We start from the raw sequence: 22,130 nt of genomic DNA, 5'->3' as shown, positions 1-22,130 counted from the left end.
TATAAGTGTTGCTTGTTTAACATTAATAATTGAATATTTTAATTGTGTCGCCGTCATAATTTCCAATAGCAATCCTTCGTGGGTTATCTGAAATGATACATAACTGACTTGGATTACTAATTCCATCTTTTTGTTCATCAATTCTTTTATGTCTGTGAAGTTGGTTACTAGTTCCTAGTTCCTAGTTCCTTATTCAAATTCAATTAAAGGGACAGTCACAAATATTTTTAAAAACAGATTTTGATACGTAATAACTGTCTAATTGAGTTGTTATTGCATCAACATGTTAGCCTTGACCTCCTCTACTTCTTCCGGTCAAAGTTCATTAACATTTTATTCATTTACACCCTCTACGGCGAATAAGTAACTAGCTTTTACGAACGTTATAACACTTGACCTGCTTAATTTTTTCAAAATGTTTTGGTATGGATCGATCACCCTTGACCTACTTTACCATTTGCCACCCCAGTTCCGCGAACTTTTTTGCATCTTCACCCTGTACAGCGAATAAGTAACTGGCTTTTACAAACGTTATAACACTTGACCTACTTATTTTTTTCAAAATATTTTGGTATGAATCGATCACCCTTGACCTACTTTACCATTTGCCACCCCAGTTCCGCGAACTTTTTTGCATCTACGCCCTCTACGGCGAATAAGTAACTGGCTTTACGAATGTTATAACACTTGACCTACTTAATTTTTTCAAAATGTTTTGGTATGGATCGATCACCCTTGACCTACTTTAACATTTGCCACCCCAGTTCCGCGAACTTTTTTGCATCTACGCCCTCTACGGCGAATAAGTAACTGGCTTTTCGAACGTTATAACACTTGACCTACTTAATTTTTTCAAAATATTTTGGTATGAATCGATCACCCTTGACCTACTATACCATTTGCCACCCCAGTTCCGCGAACTTTTTTGCATCTACGCCCTCTACGGCGAATAAGTAACTGGCTTTCGAACATTATAACACTTGACCTACTTAATTTGTTCAAAATATTTTGGTATGTATCGATCACCCTTGACCTACTCTACCATTTGCCACCCCAGTTCCGCGAACTTTTTTGCGTCTACGCCCTCTACGGCGAATAAGTAACTGGATTTTACAAACGTTATAACACTTGACCTACTTAATTTTTTCAAAATATTTTGGTATGAATCGATCACCCTTGACCTACTCTACCATTTGCCACCCCAGTTCCGCGAACTTTTTTGCGTCTACGCCCTCTACGGCGAATAAGTAACTGGCTTTACGAACGTTATAATACTTGACCTACTTAATTTTTTCAAAATATTTTGGTATGGATCGATCACCTTGACCTACTTGATCGACTGCAACTGTTGTAATTAACGAGAAAAAATAGCCCGGCATAACATTTAATGAATTTAATTTGCCACCCCAGTTCCGCGAACTTTTTTTGCATCTACGCCCTCTACGGCGAATAAGTAACTAGCTTTTACGAACGTTTTACACTTTACCAACTTAATTTTTTCAAAATAGTTTTTGCATCTACGGCGAATAAGTAATTCGTTATGGGTAGATGACCCTTGACTACTTTACCATTTGCCAAACTAGTTCCGCGAACTTGTACATGTCCTTTTATGGCGAATTCATTTTAGTTTTGTTTTGACTTGTTACAACATGCAATTTTAAAAGATAATTTCTGAAGCAAACACAAATACAGTTTGGTTATAAGCGGTAACCACAAGTTATTATTCCGTTTTATTCATTACAACTTTTCAACACAAGTACAACACGACTACCTGAAATTAAAACAGCATTTAAAGTAGGCTCTATCGTAGTGTATATAAACTAGAACTAATAAATAACTTCTTACGTCAACATGTGACGACACACTGCATAGTTATTCAATACTGCCCACTTCATTAAATGTTATGCCGGGCTATTTTTTTTCGTTAATTACAACAGTTGCAATCGATCAAATGTAATATCTTTTTAAACGTGCTTACAGTACCCATTCTATAAAAGCACACAAACCAAATCTGAACTGACGTTTTTTTTAAATGTCATTACAGCAACTGTTACTCAAAAACAGCTTACCACCAAGCTCGGTGGTCTAGAGGTATTAACGCCAGGCTAGTGATCTGGAGGTCGTGGGTTCGAGTCCCACCCGAGAACTACTTGCGAATTTTTTCGCAAGTATTCTCAAATGTACTTAGTATAAAGTACAAATTACGTCAGAGTAGGGTAAAACATCTAATTAATCCTTTATTAATTAACAAGTAAAAAGCGCACATTCTTCCCTGGGTGATGAAAGGTTTTAAAAACAATACAATAATTGTAATGTAACGAATGTAATGTTGAACTGTAAGTAGCTGAAATAATTTGTTATTTAAAAATTTAAATATGCCTATTACTACTCTTTCATAACTTATATAACATTATACAATAATTTCTTTCAAAACTGTCAAAAGCAATTTTTTTTTCCATTGCATTTTGTTTCTCATGTTATGATGTAGGAAGATAATTGTATTTAAATGTTGCATCACATTAAGTTGTTTAAATGGTGTTCTTACGCATATGGTTTACGGCATAAATGTCTTTCATTATAAAATCTATAAATTACTAAATATTTCACCACTGTAGACCTAGAATGTTTGAACAAATCTCTGAATTAAAAATCACCCACATACAAAATAACATCATCTTACAGTACCCATCTATAAGCGCACAAAAAAAAACAAAGCTGAACTAATGTTTTTTTTTCAAATGTTATTACAGCAACTGTTACTTAAAAACAGTTTACACTATCTTATAACAGCAAAATTAACATATTCATTAATACTGTTACCGTTAATATTAACAATTAAAAAGCGCATACTATTCATTGAGTGATAATAGTTACGATAGGTCAAGGGTGATCGATTCATACCAAAATATTTTGAAAAAAATAAGTAGGTCAAGTGTTATAACGTTCGTAAAAGCCAGTTACTTATTCGCCGTTGAGGGCGTAGACGCAAAAAATTTCGCGGAACTGGGATGGCAAATGGTAGAGTAGGTCAAGGGTGATCGATCTATACCAAAATATTTTGAAAAAATTAAGTAGGTCAAGTGTTATAACGTTCGTAAAGCCAGTTACTTATTCGCCGTAGAGGACGTAGATGCATAAAAGTTCGCGGAACTGGGGTGGCAAATGGTAAAGTAGGTCAAGGGTGCTCGATCCATACCAAAACATTTTGAAAAAATTAAGTAGGTCAAGTGTTATAACGTTCGTAAAGCCAGTTACTTATTCGCCGTAGAGGGCGTAGATGCAAAAAAGTTCGCGGAACTGGGGTGGCAAATGGTAGAGTAGGTTAAGGGTGATCGATTCATACCAAAATATTTTGAAAAAATTAGGTAGGTCAAATGTTATAACGTTTGTAAAGCCAGTTACTTATTCGCCGTAGAGGGCGTAGACGCAAAAAAGTTCGCGGAACTGGGGTGGCAAAGGGTAGAGTAGGTCAAGGGTGATCGAGCAATACCAAAATATTTTGAAAAAAATAAGTAGATCAAGTGTTATAACGTTCGTAAAGCCAGTTACTTATTCGCCGTAGAGGGCGTAGATGCTAAAAAGTTCGTGGAACTGGGGTGGCAAATGGTAAAGTAGGTCAAGGGTGATCGATCCATACCAAAACATTTTGAAAAAATTAAGTAGGTCAAGTGTTATAACATTCGTAAAGCCAGTTACTAATTCGCCGTAGAGGGCGTAGATGCAAAAAAGTTCGCGGAACTAGGGTGGAAAATGGTAGAGTAGGTCAAGGGTCATCGATCTATACCAAAATATTTTCAAAATATTAAGTAGGTCAAGTGTTATAACGTTTGTAAAAGCTAGTTACTTATTCGCTGTAGAGGGCGTAAATGCATACAATGTTATTGAACTTTGACCTGAAGAAGTAGAGGAGGTCAAGGGTAACAAGTTGATGCAATAACAACTCAATTAGACAGTTATTACGTATTAAAATCTGTTTTTCTATATATTTGTGACTGTCCCTTTAATTGAATTTGAATAAGGAACTAGGAACTAGGAACTAGTAACCAACTTCACAGACATAATTCTTTTAATGAATTGCCCATCACTACTGAATAGTTGTAGTTTGTCTTTGCTTGCTATGATGATGTTATCATCCTCATCAACTACAACATCCCATGGCATCATCACCTTACCATCTTCATCTCCTCTATTGATGAGTACTTTCATTGACTTGTCCTTGTCATCATACAATAATACTTGGCTGTGTCCTGCATCTGCTACAAGTATTTTACCACTTTTTGTAAGTGCAACATCAGAGTATCCATAAGTTCCTTTCTTTTGTGAACCTATCGTCTTCAACTTCTTCCCACTGTTAATGTTAAATGTGAACACGCATTCAATTATCCCGTCTGCTACATAAATAACATTAGCTGCCTCGTCTATGTGAATACCCCATGGATATTTCAATACACCCTTACCAATGGATTTGATCACATGATCATTCATATCGCATACTTGAATGCATTTATTACCAACATCACTGAATGCTATGTTGCCATTCTTCATTTTGTACATTCTGTTAACTTTCACACCTTCTGGTAAAGTAACATTGCTTACAGACTCCCCTGATTGTTTGTACTTGTAAATTTCATTGGTGCAAAATGAAACCAGCAAGCAATCATCATATTTTATTACTCCATAAAGATTGCGCTCCACTTTGATAGTAAGTGGTTTGAATGTAAGTTTTCCAATATCATTTTCTTTCAACAAATCAATCGGAAGTTTATTTGTCTAGTAGTACTGATTTGCTTGATTTCTTCAGATTTATTAATTTCATCCATCAGTGTATTTAATACAATCTTACTTGATTTCATAGCAGTTGCTGGCTCACTTTTTAATAATTTATTCAGGAAACTCACATTTGCATTTAATTTAGAATTTATTGTTCTTAATTTTGTCATTTGTACGTCATTAACTTGCTTTTCCTTCATATGAATTTCTTCAACTTTCCTCTTCATTTCATCTCCTTTTTTCTGGATTACTTGTACCATTTCTTGAACTTGGTTATCAATATCTGTGAAACTTGCCTCTTTACTTTCTTCTAGTTCTTCAGCATTCTTTGTGATTACATTGAGTGCATTTACTACCTTTTTTATGGATTCATTGGCAGCTTTCTTTAAGTCTTCTGATGTTTCCTTAAATGTATTAAATGCTGTAACAATGTTAATTAGTTCATGTTTTCCATCTCCTGCGGCATGTTCCATTGCAGTGCATTCTATGCATATTGTTATTTTACATTTTGTGCAATACATCTCTAATGGTTTAGCATGAGAGGGGCACAGTAAGGCAGTGCCTTTAACCTCTTCTTTATTTTCATGTTGTTTTATGGTTTCCAAGAGGTTGTTAAGAAATGTATTTGGTGCAAGTTTTTCAAGCCCTCCTACTGGAATAGGATACTCTTTGCGACAAATAGGGCATGTTAGCTGTCCACTGTTGGTTTGCACCCAATTTTCCAAACACTTCAGACAGAAACTATGAAGGCAGCCAAGTGATTTTGGGTCTTCTAGCCGTTCATTACATATAGCACATTCTAGTACTTTCTCATCTATATCTCCAAGTAAACTTAAATCCTTGCTAGCCATCCTGTAATTTGTAATTTATACAAAAAAAGTTTATAAGTTAGATGGAGAGTACTGTATATACACAGTCTCTTAAATATGTAGTGTACAATATGTATATTAATTTGCTGGGATTGGGACATGTAGCTACTGTACAGGTATACTGTATAGCCATGGGCCTATCCTTTTATAGGTCCACAAAGTATTATTGTAGCTGTTGATGTAATAGCAAACATGAGTCGTTCGACATGGTAGCCAACCTTTGCAATTAGTACTATAACTGATTTTTAAAATGTACAGGGCATACTTTTTTGGCAGTGTATGTACATATATCTTTATTAATTATTTAAATAAAGACTTTATTGTACTTTCAAGGTTTATTTTAGATATACAGTATATCCAGCCGAACCAGACCTGTGCCTATCTATGTCTATCTATCTGGCTGTTTGTATTGTAAAATATATACAGAATCAATTTTATTAAAAACAATTACAATTATCTAAAATACCTTATGCTTGCAGCTGAAATGTTTGTTATAAGCAAATCTTCTCGAACGATTAAATAAAATTGTTTTTTTCACTTTGAAACTTCCTCATCATATGACCAAAGTAGTCTTCTAACCTAGGTGTGATGATTTCAAAATCAGGGATGCAAAACACTAACTAAAGCAACCATCACAATAGAAGCACCATAGTTTTTACAGATTGTATTATGTACATTGGTATTGACAATGATTTTAAAAAGTTTGATGGGGTTATAATTGGACTGTGGACACATACCAAATATGGTCTACTGAAGCAGTAGACCATATTTTTATTTCTCTTTTTCAAACAAAAGTCTTTAAAATAAATAATATAACTGACATATAGAGGGAATTTAATATTTCAATTGTGCTACCAGAGCAATTTACTATAGTAACCATACATGGGTTATGAATAATACATAACTGATGTGGATCACTAATTTTATCTACTGTACTCGCATGCCGACACTCCCGGTTTGGGAGACTCCAGTATTTTAGACTCGTCTCCCAGCCTAAAATATGCGTTCATAATTTTTAAATTTTTTTATGAACAGAAAGGGGATTCCCCTCACATAGCCACCACGCGATACCACTTATGACGTCACACACTGCACTCCTTACATCTCCAAAATAGATAGAGGGCGCTGTTGACCTCCCGTTTTTTTAACTTCAGATGTTGGCATGTATGTGTACTTGTTAATGTTGATCAATTCTTTTGTTAAATTGTTCATCACTACTAAATTGTTGTTGTCGCTTGCTATGATGATGTGAGAATATTGCAGTCGGTACTCTTAGAATTGAATGTACTGTACTGTACAACACTGTATTCTACACATTTGTGAGCTTTCGATTTGCATGACCAAACTATGTCAAGTTAAATCATTGTGTGTATGCGAAGATATTAGGACGTTTGTCCTTGCCACCTAGACACAGCTAGGTTGATGGTGTTTAGGTCCAAGCAATGACACACTGATTGACCTGATCTAGGTTGGTAGTGCGTGACTGCGTTATCGCTAATCAAAAGCTCCCTCCTATCTCAGTCTATAGAAAGGGAATAAAAAGTATAGCGTTAAGGACGTTCATGTTTTATACTGCCATACCATGACTCAGCTAAATGCAATCAAACATTTAAATAGACAGCAATGATCAAATCCTTCAAAAAATTATACATTTGAATTCAAGGAAAAAACTAGACTGAAATTGCCAAGATTTTTATTAATATTATTTATTATCCATTTATATGGTCACTTAATTAAGGTACAAAGTACTTCTGTATAGACACCACTACCATATTAATGCTTACTTGATAGAATGAGAATTATGTTCATTGCATAACATGTATAATGAATATAAAATATTATGATATAAAGCTGGGAAACCATTATAATGCTTTTGACTACAAGCTAAAGTATAACATCAACTCAAAATACTCAAATTAATTACAGTATACATTTGATTTCAGGGAGAAAACTAGTCTGAAATTTGCTTTAAAAAAAATTAATATTACTTGTAGGTAGACAGTATTACTATATAATAATACGTGATCACTTTATTAAGGTACAATCTACTTATATTATCATAAACATCTATGCTTGATAAAATAAGAATAATGTTGTATTTAATGATTTAAAATTAGGAAAACTAAAACAAAAACTGCCTTTGCTTGCAAGTGTATCATACAATAATTCAAATTAGGCTTATTCTAAAAATACTATTTAAATACCAGTGCAAATGTGCTTCCCAAAACATGTATGCATGTATTTGTTTATAACCATTATTCAAATAAAAGATGAGATTAAAACTGCTCAAACTAGTTGTATACACAATGTCTTGTCCCTTCAAACGCCTACATAACAGTGTGACTTATTATCTTCTAATTCAGATGGTTTCTTCATTTCTGTCTTTACTTAGCTTTTACAGTATTTCTACAACAATGTTAACATTTACAAAACTAAAAAAAACATTTACTTTTCAATGATGACATAATTATAACGGGTAGTAACAAAGTGCGAGGCAGCGAGGCAGGGAAGGCATGCGAGGCAAGTCAGAAATTTATGCGAGGCATCGTTTTACCATCATCAAAAAATGCGAGGCATCATTTTATCATTTCTCAAAATTGCGAGGCAGGAAATCACCGAGATTGAAGTAGCCTAGGCCTAGGCTAGTTCCCTTTTGCACCTGCCTTGTATTTTAACCAACTTTATCCTGAATACCACAGCTTAGAATTAGTAGGCCTACTTTAATGAAGAAAAATCACATAAAAGTAACAATAAATCCATTAAATTGGTGATTTTACAGACGTTTTTCTCGCATACTGCGAATTTCGCACACTCAATGTTCAATATTTTGGTTTCTATGGAACGCCGAAAGAGAAAAATTAATTAGAGGGCTAAAAACTGTGGAATCCATATATTTAACGCATTATTTGGTGAAAATCACGTACAATTTCAATAGATTTTGTCACTGTCAGTAAGGAAAAATGTTACTGTTGATACTGTACACGGTTTCGTTAACCTTTTAAAGAATAAAATAGAAAAATTCATCATAATATCCTTAGTAGGATGTCCTAGGTCTAGACTAGGTAGTGATGTTGATTTAGGATCGATTATTATTCTTTGAAAACAGAACAGTATCAGCAGTAACATATTACAGCATTTTTATTGACAAATTAACAAATATATTGAAATAAAACGTGTTTTTCACCAATAAATGCATGAGAAATTGACGCATTCCACTTAGTTTTAGTCCTCTATTATCGTTGCTCTTTTGGCGCTCCATAGAAACAAAAATATTGAACATTGAATAAGTGAAATTCGCGAACAGTGTGCGAGAAACACGCCTGTAAAAGCATTAATTTAAGGATTTATTTGTTACTTTTTATGTGATTCTTTCATTAAAGTACTCATGAGGTATACTTCTAAGGTGTGGTATTCACACGATAAAGTTAGTTATCAAATTTGGAGTAAAAATACAAGCGAAGGAAACTAGCGCCAGGTTTATTAGTACGTACATGGACAACAATAAATAAAAATCGCTCGTAATATACCTAGCTTAATACTATAACAGGAATAGTGTATCATTATTAAATATTACACCAATTATTATTATATCAAAATTGATTAAATTATTTTCTACATAGGCCTCTTATCTAGGTTAGGGCTAAGCATATTAGCTAAAGTTTAATTTTAGGCCTAGTATTACAATTGTCGGACGTAAGTCTTTTTTCACACGCGCTCCAGAATTCTCTCGCAATTTTTTTCTTTGCGGCATGTTATTTGATCGGCATATCAGTTACCTTTTATTCACCGCCAGTTATTGAACTTGTCCTGGCAATCGCTGTTCACCTTATTTGCGAGAGAGGTACACGTGTTGTTCCTAGAGAATGGAATGTCAAAAATGTCTTTGGCACGCCGCTCAGAGAGAAGTCTGTGCGTTGCTGCTGAAACCACGTGCTATAGGACGGGAATGCACCACAATCCTCTGAGCTGAGGGCTGAATCATTCCGCTACCTGCTAAATAGTAAAGAGGGATTTTCCATCTCTCGGGTCTACCGGATCGAGGTGCAGGGGTGTGACAAAATATTATTTTCACTCTGCTATGTTCGAGAGACATGTTAAATTAATTGTAAAGTGAACACGCTCGAAATGCCAACAAACATGGCAGTCATTTGATAAGTGTGTCGCTATAACAATTATTGTTTATCGAAAGTTGAAGACTGTCAGATTTTTTAACCGTAGTTTGGGCACTTAAATACATAAAAATAAACAACATGATGAGTTTATACACGAATCTATTTAGATACGCTTGTATCGATTGATTATTAGGCCTATAATATAGCATAATAGCACGTTAAGATATGCCTCGCACCTTTTTGAAATTGTAAACTATATGCCTCGCACTTTTGGAAATGATAAAATGATGCCTCGCACAAATATTTGGCGTGCCTCGCTTGCCTCGCTGCCTCGCACTTTGTCAACACTCAATTATAACATTAGTTCAAATGATATTCAAGTTGCAAAATACAAAGGCATCCAACCAAGTTTTACCTCATGAAAGTTTAAAAATAAATATTTGTTGTTTTGAGATTTATTTTGAACAAATGATTCAAATTTATTTGAAGACCGTTTTTAAATGTTAAGCTTTGTGTAATTAAGACTATAAATTAATAAGTAAACTAATTAATAGATAGTTTGGATTTAATGTAATTGATCTTTCATTCAACTTTGTTTCTTTAATGCAATGATATATTATATACATCAATAATTCAATATTTTGATTGTTCTGCTAAGGTAATTTACTACAGCCACCATACATGGGTTATGAGAAATGATACATAACTGCTGTGGAAAAGTAATTCCATCTTCTTGTTTATTAATTCTTTTGATAAAATGTCCATCACTAGTGAAGTGTTGTAGTTTGTGCATACTTGCTATGATGATGTTATCATCCTCATCAACTACAACTCCATATGGAAACATCACCTTACCATCTTCAACTCCTCCATTGATGAGTACTTTCAGTGACTTGTCCTTGTCATCATACAATAATACTTGATGCTGTCTTGCATCTGCTACAAGTACTTTACCAGTTTGTGTAAGTGCAACATCAATGTATACATGTTCTTCATTTTGTGAACCTATCTTCTTCAACTGCTTACCACTATTAATGTCAAACATGAACACATATCCATTTCTTCCATCTGCTACATATATAACATTAGTTGCCTCATCTATGTGAATACCACGTGGATCCATCAATACACCCTTACCAATGGATTTGATCACATGACCATTCATATCACATACTTGAATGCATTTATTACCAACATCACTGAATGCTATGTTGCCATTCTTCATTCTGTACATACTGTTAACTTCCACACCTCTTGGAAGTGTAATCTTGCTTATACAGTCTCCTGATAGTTTGTACTTGTGAATTCCATTTGTGCGAAATGAAACCAGCAAGCAATCATCATCACACTTTGCTCCTCCCCAAGGCTCACCCTCTACTTTAAGAGAAAGTGGTTTGAATACAACATTTCCAATGTCATCATCACACTTTGATACTTCCCTGGGCACCATATCTCCTTCTTTAATACTAATAACTTGTTTGAATGTAACATTTCCAATGTAAATTTCATTCAATAAATCAATTTGTTGTTTGTTTTTGATAAAGTTAACTTGTCTGCTGTCCTTTTGCTTGATTTCTTCAGATTTATTAATTTCATCCATCATTTTATTTAATACACTCTCACTTGATTTCAAAGCAGTTGCTGGCTCACTCATTAGTAACTGATTTAAGTAAATCACAATTGTGTTTAATTCAGAGATGATTTTTGTTAAATTTGTAATTTGTACATCATTACCTTCCTTTTCCTCCATATAATTTGCTTCAACTTTTTTTCTCATTTCTTCTCCTTTTTTCTGAATTACTTGTACCATTGCGTGAACTTGGTTATCAATATCTGTGAGACTTGCCTTTTTACTTTCTTCTAGTTCTTTAGCATTCTTTGTGACTACTTTAAGTACATTTTCTGTTTTTCTTATGGATTCATTGGCAGCTTTCTTTAAGTCTTCTGAGGTTTCCTTAAACGTATTAAATGCTGTTACAATGTTAATTAGTTCATGTTTTCCATCCCCTGCGGCGTGTTCTATTTCAGTGCATTCTATGCATATTGGTACTTTACATTTTGTACAATACATTTTCAATGGTTGATCATGAGAGGGGCACAGAGAGGCAGTGCCTTTAACCCTCCTTTTCTGTTCGTGTTGTTTCACAGTTTCCAAAAGGTTGTTAAGAAAGGTATTTGGGGCAAGTTTTTGAAACCCTCCTACTGGAATAGGATACTCTTTGCGACATATAGGGCATGTTAGCTTGCCATTGGTTCGAACCCAATTCTTCAAACACTTCAGACAGAAACTATGAAGGCAGCTAAGTGATTTTGGGTCTTCTAGTCTTCCATTACAAATAGAACATTCTAGTACTTTCTCATCTATATCTCCAAGTAAACTTAAATCCTTGCTAGCCATCCTGCAATAGTAATTTATAATTATTTTGTTTAATAGAAATAATATTATGAACTGTATATTCTCACCATGTTACTTTCTACCCCACACAATAAAAGTTATTACATTAGGATTTTATGTGTAATTTAGATGAATATGGAGCATTAAATAACAATTACTTATTAACTGATTATCCACACCATATTTTAGATTATATTTCAGAAACAAGACTGGAGAATAAAATAGGATACACATGTACCTAGTTCTCCAATTCCAGCCATGCCTAAGTACTGTACGTCTAACAAAGTCCATCTACAGTATCATGGTTGTTTGTATATGAGACTTGTATACAAATTAAATCCATAAAAAAGCATATGTAAATACCTTGTACTGTATTCAAATGTTATAGTTACAAGAATTCAAACTAACTTTCCCAATAATGAAATGTTATAAAGTTGGTTTTTCTGCGTTGAAATATCATATATGTCCAGAGCAGTATTCTAAACTACTGTAGGTGTGATGATTTCAAAATCTGGGATGCAAAACACTTAACTAAATCAATCCATCACAATAGAAACACACCATAGTTTGTTTGTTAATGATTTTCAAAACTTCAATGTGATTATAATTGTTCACTTTACCATGTTAAATAATTATCAATACATATACATGTATCACAGTTCAATACGTGTTAAAACATCAGTTCTGTAATGATAATATCGTACTAGCATGTGATAGGCATGGGATCGAATCTCTGTACCAAGTTAAGTTTGAAGACCAAAATAAATACCTTTACCTTCTCTTTAGTTTAATTAGTTTGTTGTATTGTTTGTATAGCAATGTTTGTACATAGTGGGCTACTTCATAGTGGGCTACTTTGTTTGTGCATTTTGTATTTATAATATTAAAGTTTTTAAATAATCTACATTCATCCTATAGTAAACAGACAGGGTAGGAATTTTAAAATTATTACAGTATAACTATAAATATATCATATTAGTTATTGAGTAAATAAAACATTTGAACCAAAAATAAAGACACTAAAGGTAGGTAGATGTACTGTATACACCCTTAAAGACTATGGAGAGGTTTATGGACAGAAACAATTGTACACAAGGCTAGGCCTAGAGACCTTTGCAAAAGCTTCCTGGTAATATAAAAAATGGAACTATGTTTCCATTATGTGTTTGATCTAAACAAAAAATGGCCCAGTAATATTAAGTCACACTGTTATGTAGGCATTTGAAGGACAAGACATTTGAACAATTATACTGTACTGTTGCAAGGCATGGTAGGTATATTAAAATCATTGTCATCGTTGCTGATTCTAGTAAGTAGATGCAAGGAATCCCAGCACCTGATACTAAAGTGTAGTGTTTTATTTTGTGCCTAGCTTACCTGGATAAACTGAAATAGCCTTTCTCCTCGAAGAGCGAGATATAACTCGAATTTTGCAAGATTATTTTTCATTGTTTATATTGCACATGAAGATACACTGAAGAAAACAATTTTGGCGGTAAGTGAATTGTTTGCGTTAGTAGCTTTAGTTTTTTTTAACCTTAGAACTTTGTTTTTGGAAACAGCAGAATGAGAAACATATTATTTTATTCAGAATTTAGTTTATACTTTTTATTTACCCTGAGTTTTAGCTTTAAGAGGTGATGGAATTCTATTTTATAGAAAGGTAAGTTTTGAGGTAGCTTCTACAGAAGTGTTGCCCATATAAGCCCACGGAAAACCTTTTTCAGGGGGTGGGATTATATTCAAGTCTGTATGATAATAGTAAGTACTGTACACGCAAGCAACATAGCTTTTTTTTGGTTTTCATGTTTTTTGCAATGAGTAAATGCTCGATAATGTAATTTTTCTTAATTATTTGTGTTAATTCCTTTTTATGCTTTGGTATTTTGAAAATAAAGTCGATAATATAGTTCAGTTTTATTGGTTTATGAATGTAGCCTTTTTATTAACTTGGGCATCATTATAATCAGAACATTTTAAACTCAATATTATTTATGGTTCATTTATATTTGAGTTTCTATTCTAAGAATACCATTGTGCTTAAAAGATTTAAAATTAGTAACTTAAATAATATCGTGATTTCTGTGAAACTCATGGCTGGCTTGTTAAGTTAAAATCCTCACTCTAATTTAACGTAATTTTTAAAATATCATATCACTACAAAATTAAGTACTAAAATTGAATAAGGTTTAATATCTAAATGTCTGTACATGATCCAGAAAATAATTTGTCCATTTGTCAGTAAAAATTGACTAACGTTTATGGCTGATATTACAACATTATTCCTAACAAATTGTTTTTTAAACAAACTTACAGCACATACCTAGAATTTTTGACACGTTTAACGCATCTTTAGTAGTACAATAAAACTACAGCTGCTTACGGACTTTAAATCAACACAAACAAATGCACATGGTGGTGATAGGATTTGGGACCAGATATAATAACAAAAGATGTTGAAGAACAGATCATTGAAAAATCAAAAGAAGTAAGTTCCTGTTTTAACTCCTAGGGGTGCAATGTAGTTACTCAAATGTTAATGTTTCTGTCTTTACTAATTGTTTTTTTTTTATAGATGTTACATGACGTGACAGGCGATGAGTTTGTAGCCTTTATGAAGCTGTTATCAAGTTTATCAACGATGCAGACTCTTCTTGGTCGTCAACAGCTTGTGAACATTGCCATTGAACAAGCAGATCTTAAAGCAGATTTTGTGGTAAACGATTTTATTTTTTTACCCATAGGAATATGGTTCCAAGCCTCCAGTTCTTCTACCATAGAGGAGTTAGTTACTCCTACATGCCTCTTGGATGCGACTGGCATCAGTGGGAGGAACAAAACTGTACTGTACTGTAATTATCATCCCTGTTTAGCCTTCTTTAGGCACTATTTTGATTTTTGTAACAACAATGTATCCAAACAATTTCCCAAATTGATGCCTCATTATTCATTTTTAATAGATCTAACAAAAACAATTGTTCTTATCTTTGTGATGACAACAGCTGTTCAATTATATTCCAATATATATATGATAATGTGTTAAATAAATGTTCATATAGATTAACTTATATTTATAAATTATAATAAACTTAATGTTCTGTTTTTAGCCATCTGATCCAGATTGTGTTGACAAGTTAACCCAGTGTATAAAACAGGCTCTGCCATTTTTTTCAGTAAGTGCAATTCTTTTAACATTAAATAATATGAATAGTTGAAATTAATCTGGTTAAAGTTAGCTAGTCAAAGTTCAATTAACCTGGTTAAAGTTAACTATTTAAAGTTCAATTAACCTGGTTAAAGTTAGCTAGTTAAAGTTCAATTAACCTGGTTAAAGTTAATTAGTTAAAGTTCAATTAACCTGGTTAAAGTTAACTATTTAAAGTTCAATTAACCTGGTTAAAGTTAACTAGTTAAAGTTCAATTAACCTGGTTAAAGTTAACTAGTTAAAGTTCAATTAACCTGGTTAAAGTTAACTAGTTAAAGTTCAATTAACCTGATTAAAGTTAACTAGTTAAAGTTCAATTAACCTGGTTAAAGTTAACTAGTTAAAGTTCAATTAACCTGGTTAAAGTTAACTATTTAAAGTTCAATTAACCTGGTTAAAGTTAACTAGTTAAAGTTCAATCAACGTGCAATAAAATGAACAATAGCTCCAAAGATTATACAAAGTTTATATAGAGGGCTGTGCAAATTTAGCGGAGGGGTGTAGTTCGGGGCAAGGCAATAACTATAGACTGGTGATTATCCAATCAAATGCCGTGAATTGAAAGGTGCCGGTATATCTATATTATAAGTGAGAGAGTTTGTACGTTTGTTTGTCTGTTTGTTCGTTATACAAATTTTTGTTACTGCACGTAACCTTACATATGGGGTATCAAAATGACTGCAATTGTACCGGGAATGTTCTAAACTATATTTGAACATCATCCACCATCTAGGATCCAAGTAAGGGGCCAAAATGTGGTCAAAATGGCCCACTTTTCCCCACTTTCGATGTTTGTTCGTTATACAAATTTCTGTTTCTGCATGTAACCATACATATGGGGTATCAAAATGATCGCAATTGTACCAAGAAGGTTTCAAACTACATTTCAAAAAGGAATTTGGTGGGAGATAAGGTGTGAGAATTGGTGTTATGGGGATAGTGGGGATTTTTCTTAGGCTAGGGGTAGTAGGCTATCAAATTGACCAGAATTGTGGTAGGAAATTGTAATTATCACTGGGAAGGGGATGGGAGTTTGGGGTGGGGATGTAGGCCTATCACCATGACCGAAACTGTACTGGGAATGTTTTAAACTACATTTAGAAACTGCCACTGAGGGATTATGGGTTGGGAGTGATGGCTAACATTATTTGTACTGGAACCGTCTTAAACACATCACCCAGTATCTGAGGTGTGTTGGGAGGGGGGTGGGGGATGATAATACTGGCGTAATAAAGTATATGATTGGAATTGTACTAGGAAAAGTTACTACATTTGAACTGTCCTGGGGTAGAGTTAAGGTTTGTTAATTGTGGCTGGGATGGTTAGAGGAGAAAGAAGGCTAGGGGCCACAATACCAAAATTAGATATTTTAATTATCAGCCAATATGACACCTATTCATTTACACAGTTTACAACGTACTTAAACCATAGGCCTATCATAGCTATGTATACCCCTCTCATTTTGAACCTGAAGTTGAATTTGTCCTGGGAAGAATTTGTTTTTAAAACAAGTGTGGGGTGTTATTGAAGAGGGGTGGGGGTTGGTGAGTATAGGGAGGTACTGGCGTCGGGTGTTATGTACTGAGAAGGCTTTAAACTAATTTTGAAACCCGCCCTGTGGCATTGCTAGCACACTAATAAAAACAAGGCCATATACATGGCTGCAGTCGCGTGCTAAAATTTGAGTTAGTGTTTACCGACCAACCGACCGACATAGTGAGCTGTAGAGTCGCGTTTGCACGCGACTAATAATATCTTGGATTTATAAAGCGCCTAATGTTGTGAAACCTCTAAGCGCTGTACATACTATATCCTCGGTCATTCAGTTTTATTCTAAAATGTAATTAAAAGATAAAAAGTGCATTGTATATTCTGGATTTTTTAAATTTCTGTTCCCAGTTTCATTTTAACTTGAAACTTTACTTATCTAATCTAGTCTATATTATAAGTGAGAGAGTTTGTACGTCTGTCTGTGTGTTTGTTTGTTTGTTTGTTCGTTATACAAATTGTTGTTACTGCACGTAATCTTACATATGCGGTATCAAAATGACTGCAATTGTACCGGGAATGTTCTAAGCTATATTTCAACATCATCCGCCACCTAGGATCCAAGTTAGGGGCCAAAATGTGGTCAAAATGGTCCACTTTTCCCCACTTTCGATGTTTGTTCGTTATACAAATTTCTGTTTCTGCATGTAACCATACGTATGGGGTATCAAAATGATCGCAATTGTACCGGGAAGGTTTTAAACTACATTACAAAAATTCCCCGAGTCCTGGGGTTTTTTGTCGGAAGGTTGGGAGGGGGTGGGGGTGGTTTGTGATGTCATTTTTGCTTGGGCTCGGGGTTGTAGGCTATCGAATTGTAAAATTATACTACAAATGTTTTACAGTATTTGAATTATCCTCAGGAAGGCGTTTGGGGAAATATAGATATACATATTTTAATCATTAACCAATATGACACCTATTCATTTACACATTTAGCAAAGCACTTTAACCATATCCAGCTATGTATCGGTCTCTTGGATTGTCTCATTACAGACATCCATTCCTGTCTGAACATATACAATTTACTGTTACTGTGTTCTACTACTATATTTGAACATCATCCGCCATCTAGGATCCAAGTTAGGGGCCACAATGCATGGTCAAAATGGCCCACTTTCGATGTTTGTTCGTTTTACAAATTTCTGTTTCTGTATGTAACCATACATAGGCCTATGGGGTATCAAAATGATCGCAATTGTGGTTGAAAAATGTTGAAGTATTTTAATTATCCCTGGAAAGGGGCTGGGAGTTTGGGGTGGGGATGTAGGCCTATCACCAAGACCGAAACTGTATTTGGAATGTTTTAAACTACTTTTGAAAACTGCCACTGAGGGATTATGGGTTGGGAGTGATGGCTAACATAATTTTTATTGGAACCTTCTTAAACACATCACCCAGTATCTGGGGTGTGTTTGAAGTGGGAGGAGGAGGAGGACCGAAAATGATGGCGTAATGAAGTAGCCTATATGATTGGAATTGTAATAGGAAAAGTTACTACATTTGAACTGTCCAGGGGAGGAGTTAAGGTTTGTTGATTGTGGCTTGGATGGTGGGGGCTAGGGGGCCGCAGTATCAAAATTAGATATTTTAATTATCAGCCAATATGACACCTATTTATTTACACAGTTTACAACGTACTTAAACCATAGGCCTATCGTAGATATGTATACCCTCTCAATTTGAAGCTAGAGTTGAATTGAATTTGTACTGGGAAGAATTTGTTTTTAAAAAAGAGTGTGGGGTGTTATTGAAGAGGGGTGGGGGTTGGTGAGTATAGGGAGGTAGGCCTACTGGCATCGGGTGTTATGTACTGAGAAGGCTTTAAACTAATTTTAAAACCTGCCCTGGGGCGAGTATAATTGCTAGTAATATATTTTATCAGACTCTGATAAACAATTATACAGGCAACAAGTTTAAACAGATCATTCAATAAAATATAGACAAAGTAGTCTTATACCTTTTTCACATCTGCGTAAATGGTTACAAGTTGTAACCAGGTTTGATACCCCGATTTATTACACACTTTCATACACGCATACGCAAACCCGGAGAAATCTCTGGAGAAAGTATTGTCATAGCATAGCTGGGCGCACTATTTAATTATTAGTGTACTGTGATTGGTCAGTTAAATTCCAGAGCAACAAACATGCGCAGTACAAACTCGAGACCTGCCAACCTGGTTACAAGTTGTTACATTTTGTAGATGTGAAAAGGGTATTACTCTAAAAACACAAGGGTTAAATAAATCATTCAATTAGACCTGTATGCAAAAAACATAACTTCAAAATGCTTTAATTATAAAAAAAATTACTAGTACAGTAGTACAATTACTATATACAGTATGTGATTACTTTATTAAGGTAAAATCTACTTCCATTACCATAGACACCTATGCTTGCTTGTTAAAATTATATATAGATAAGAATAATGTTGTATTTAATGATTTAAAACTAGAAAAACAAAAACTGCCTTTGCTTGCAAGTGTAACATATATACAATAATTCAAATTAGGCTGATTCTAAAAATACTAAATATATACCAAAAACATTTTATTTATTATAACATAATTATAACATTAGTTCAAATGATATTCAAGTTAGAAAATAGTCATTATACCAAGTTTTACCTCATATAAAATTTTAAAAATTAATATTTGTTGTTTTGAGTTTTATTTTTAAACAAATCTTTCCAATTTATTTGAAGATTGTATTTAAATTTTAAGCTTTGTGTAATTAAGACGGAGTTAATGTAATTGATCTTTAATTTAACTTTGTTTCTTTAATGTAATGATATATTTTATACATTAATAATTAAATATTTGGATTGTTTTGCCACCCCAATTTGCTACAGCCACCATACATGGGTATTTGTTGATAACCGTCAGTGTTCAAATAAAAGATGAGATTAAAACTTGTATACACAATGTCTTGTCCCTTCAAACGCCTACATAACAGTGTGACTTATCTTCTATTTCAGATGATTTCTTCCTGTCTGTGTTTACTTAGCTTTTACAGCTTTTCTACAACAGTGTTAACATTTACAAAACTCAAAAAATATTTATTTTTTATGACACAATTATAGTATTATATACAATAGTTTAAATGATATTAGAAAATACAAGTCATTCAACCATCATAAATTTCACCTCATGAAATTTTAAAAATAATATTGGATATTTTAGGTTTTATTTATAATTAACAAAGTTATTTGAAGACTGTTTTTAAATTTTAAGCATTGTGTAATTAAGATAATAAATTAATATACAAACTAATTAATATATAATTTTGATTTAATGTACTTGATCTTTAATGTAATGATATATTTTATACATTAATAATTAAATATTTTGATTGTGTTGTCACCCCTATTTGTTAGAGCAACCATACATGGGTTATGAGAAAGGATACATAACTGTGTTGGCCAACTAATTCCACCTTTGTGTTGATCAATTCTTTTGATAAAATGTCCATCACTACTGAATAGTTGTAGTTTATCTATACTTGCTATGATGATGTTATCATCCTCATCAACTACAACTCCACATGGCCCTTTCACCTTACCATCCTCGCCTCCTTCATTGATGAGTACTTTCATTGACTTGTCCTTGTCATCATACAAAAATACTTGATGATTTACTACATCTGTTACAAAGTACTTTACCAGTTTTTGTAAGTGCAACATCAGAGTATCCATTTTCTTTCTTTTGTGTTCCTATCTTCTTCAACAGCTTACCATTAATTATGTCAAACATAAACACACATTCCATGTCGCAATCAACTACATATATAACATTAGTTGGTTCATCTATGTGAATACCACATGGATTCTTTATTGTTCTCTTCAATATACCCTTACCAATGGATTTGATCACATGGTCATTCATATCACATACTTTAATGCATTCATTACCCCAATCAATGAATGCTATGTTGCCATTCTTCATTCTGTACATTCTGTAAACCATCACACTTTCTGGTAGTGTAATCTTGATTATACATTCTCCAGATTGGTTGTATTTGTGAATTTCATTTCTCAAAAATGAAACCAGCAAGCAATCATCATCACACTTTGCTACTCCCGAAGGCTCACCCTCTACTTTGATAGAAAGTGGTTTAAATACAACATTTCCAATGTCATTTTCTTTTAGTAAATCAATTGGCTGTTTGTTTCTGATGATGTTAATTTGTCTGCTGTCCTTTTGCTTGATTTCTTCAGATGTATTAATTTCATCCATCAGTGTATTTAATACAATCTCACTTGATTTCATAGCAGTTGCTGGCTCACTCATTAGTAACTGATTTAGGAAACTCACACTTGTGTTTAATACAGAGATGATTTTTGTTAAATTTGTAATTTGTACGTCATTACCTTCCTTTTCCGCTATATAATTTGCTTCAACATTTTTTCTCAATTCTTCTCCTTTTTTCTGGATTACTTGTACCCTTTCTTGAACTTGGTTCTCAATATCTGTGAGACTTGCCTCTTTACTTTCCTCTAGTTCTTTAGCATTCTTTGTGACTACTTTAAGTACATTTTCTGTTTTTCTTATGGATTCATTGGCAGCTTTCTTTAAGTCTTCTGATGTTTCCTTAAACGTATTAAATGCTGTAACAATGTTAATTAGTTCATGTTTTCCATCTCCTGCGGCATGTTCCATTGCAGTGCATTCTATGCATATTGGTACTTTACATTTTGTACAATACATTTCTAATGGTTTAGCATGAGAGGCACACAGAGAGGCAGTGCCTTTAGCCTCATCTTTCTCTTCATGTTGTTTGATGGTTTCCAAGAGGTTGTTAAGAATTGTATTTGGTGCAAGTTTTTCAAGCCCTCCTACTGAAATAGGATATTCTTTACGACAAACAGGGCATGTTAGCTTGCCATGATTGGTTTGAACCCAATTCTTCAAACATTTCAGGCAGAAACTATGATGACAGCTAAGTGATTTTGGGTCTTCTAGTCTTTCATTACAGATAGAACATTCTAGTACTTTCTCATCTAAATCTCCAAGTAGATTTAAATACTTGCTAGCCATTCTGCAAAAAGATTTTATTTTTAATAAATTACACATAAATAGAAAATTGCATATTTTCAATTTATTGAATAAAAAAAATGCAATTTATTTATCCACCCATTATCAATTGGGTTTTACTATTGGTTACTTCTTGTCATGTGATCATCGGATGTCTGTACAATACATCTCTGCTTGGAATTTAATTGTAGGAAA

The 22,130-nt window shown here is 33.6% G+C and overlaps 1 protein-coding gene across 1 annotated transcript in view; it reads left to right on the top strand.

The window, feature by feature from the left end:
* The window catches only part of LOC144848882 (apoptosis inhibitor 5-like), a 101,476-nt gene that overhangs the window by 35,826 nt on the left and 43,520 nt on the right, over nucleotides 1-22,130 (top strand). Inside the window, exons 3-4 of the mRNA XM_078705833.1 lie at nucleotides 14,722-14,862; nucleotides 15,254-15,319. Coding sequence (XP_078561959.1) covers nucleotides 14,722-14,862; nucleotides 15,254-15,319 — 207 coding nt within the window. The remainder of the gene's footprint in view (nucleotides 1-14,721; nucleotides 14,863-15,253; nucleotides 15,320-22,130) is intronic.

The sequence above is a fragment of the Antedon bifida genome, chromosome 7 (genome assembly GCF_963402885.1).
Source record: "Antedon bifida chromosome 7, ecAntBifi1.1, whole genome shotgun sequence".
Classification (NCBI taxonomy): Eukaryota; Metazoa; Echinodermata; class Crinoidea; order Comatulida; family Antedonidae; genus Antedon; species Antedon bifida.
This window is presented reverse-complemented; position numbering and strand designations above follow the sequence as displayed.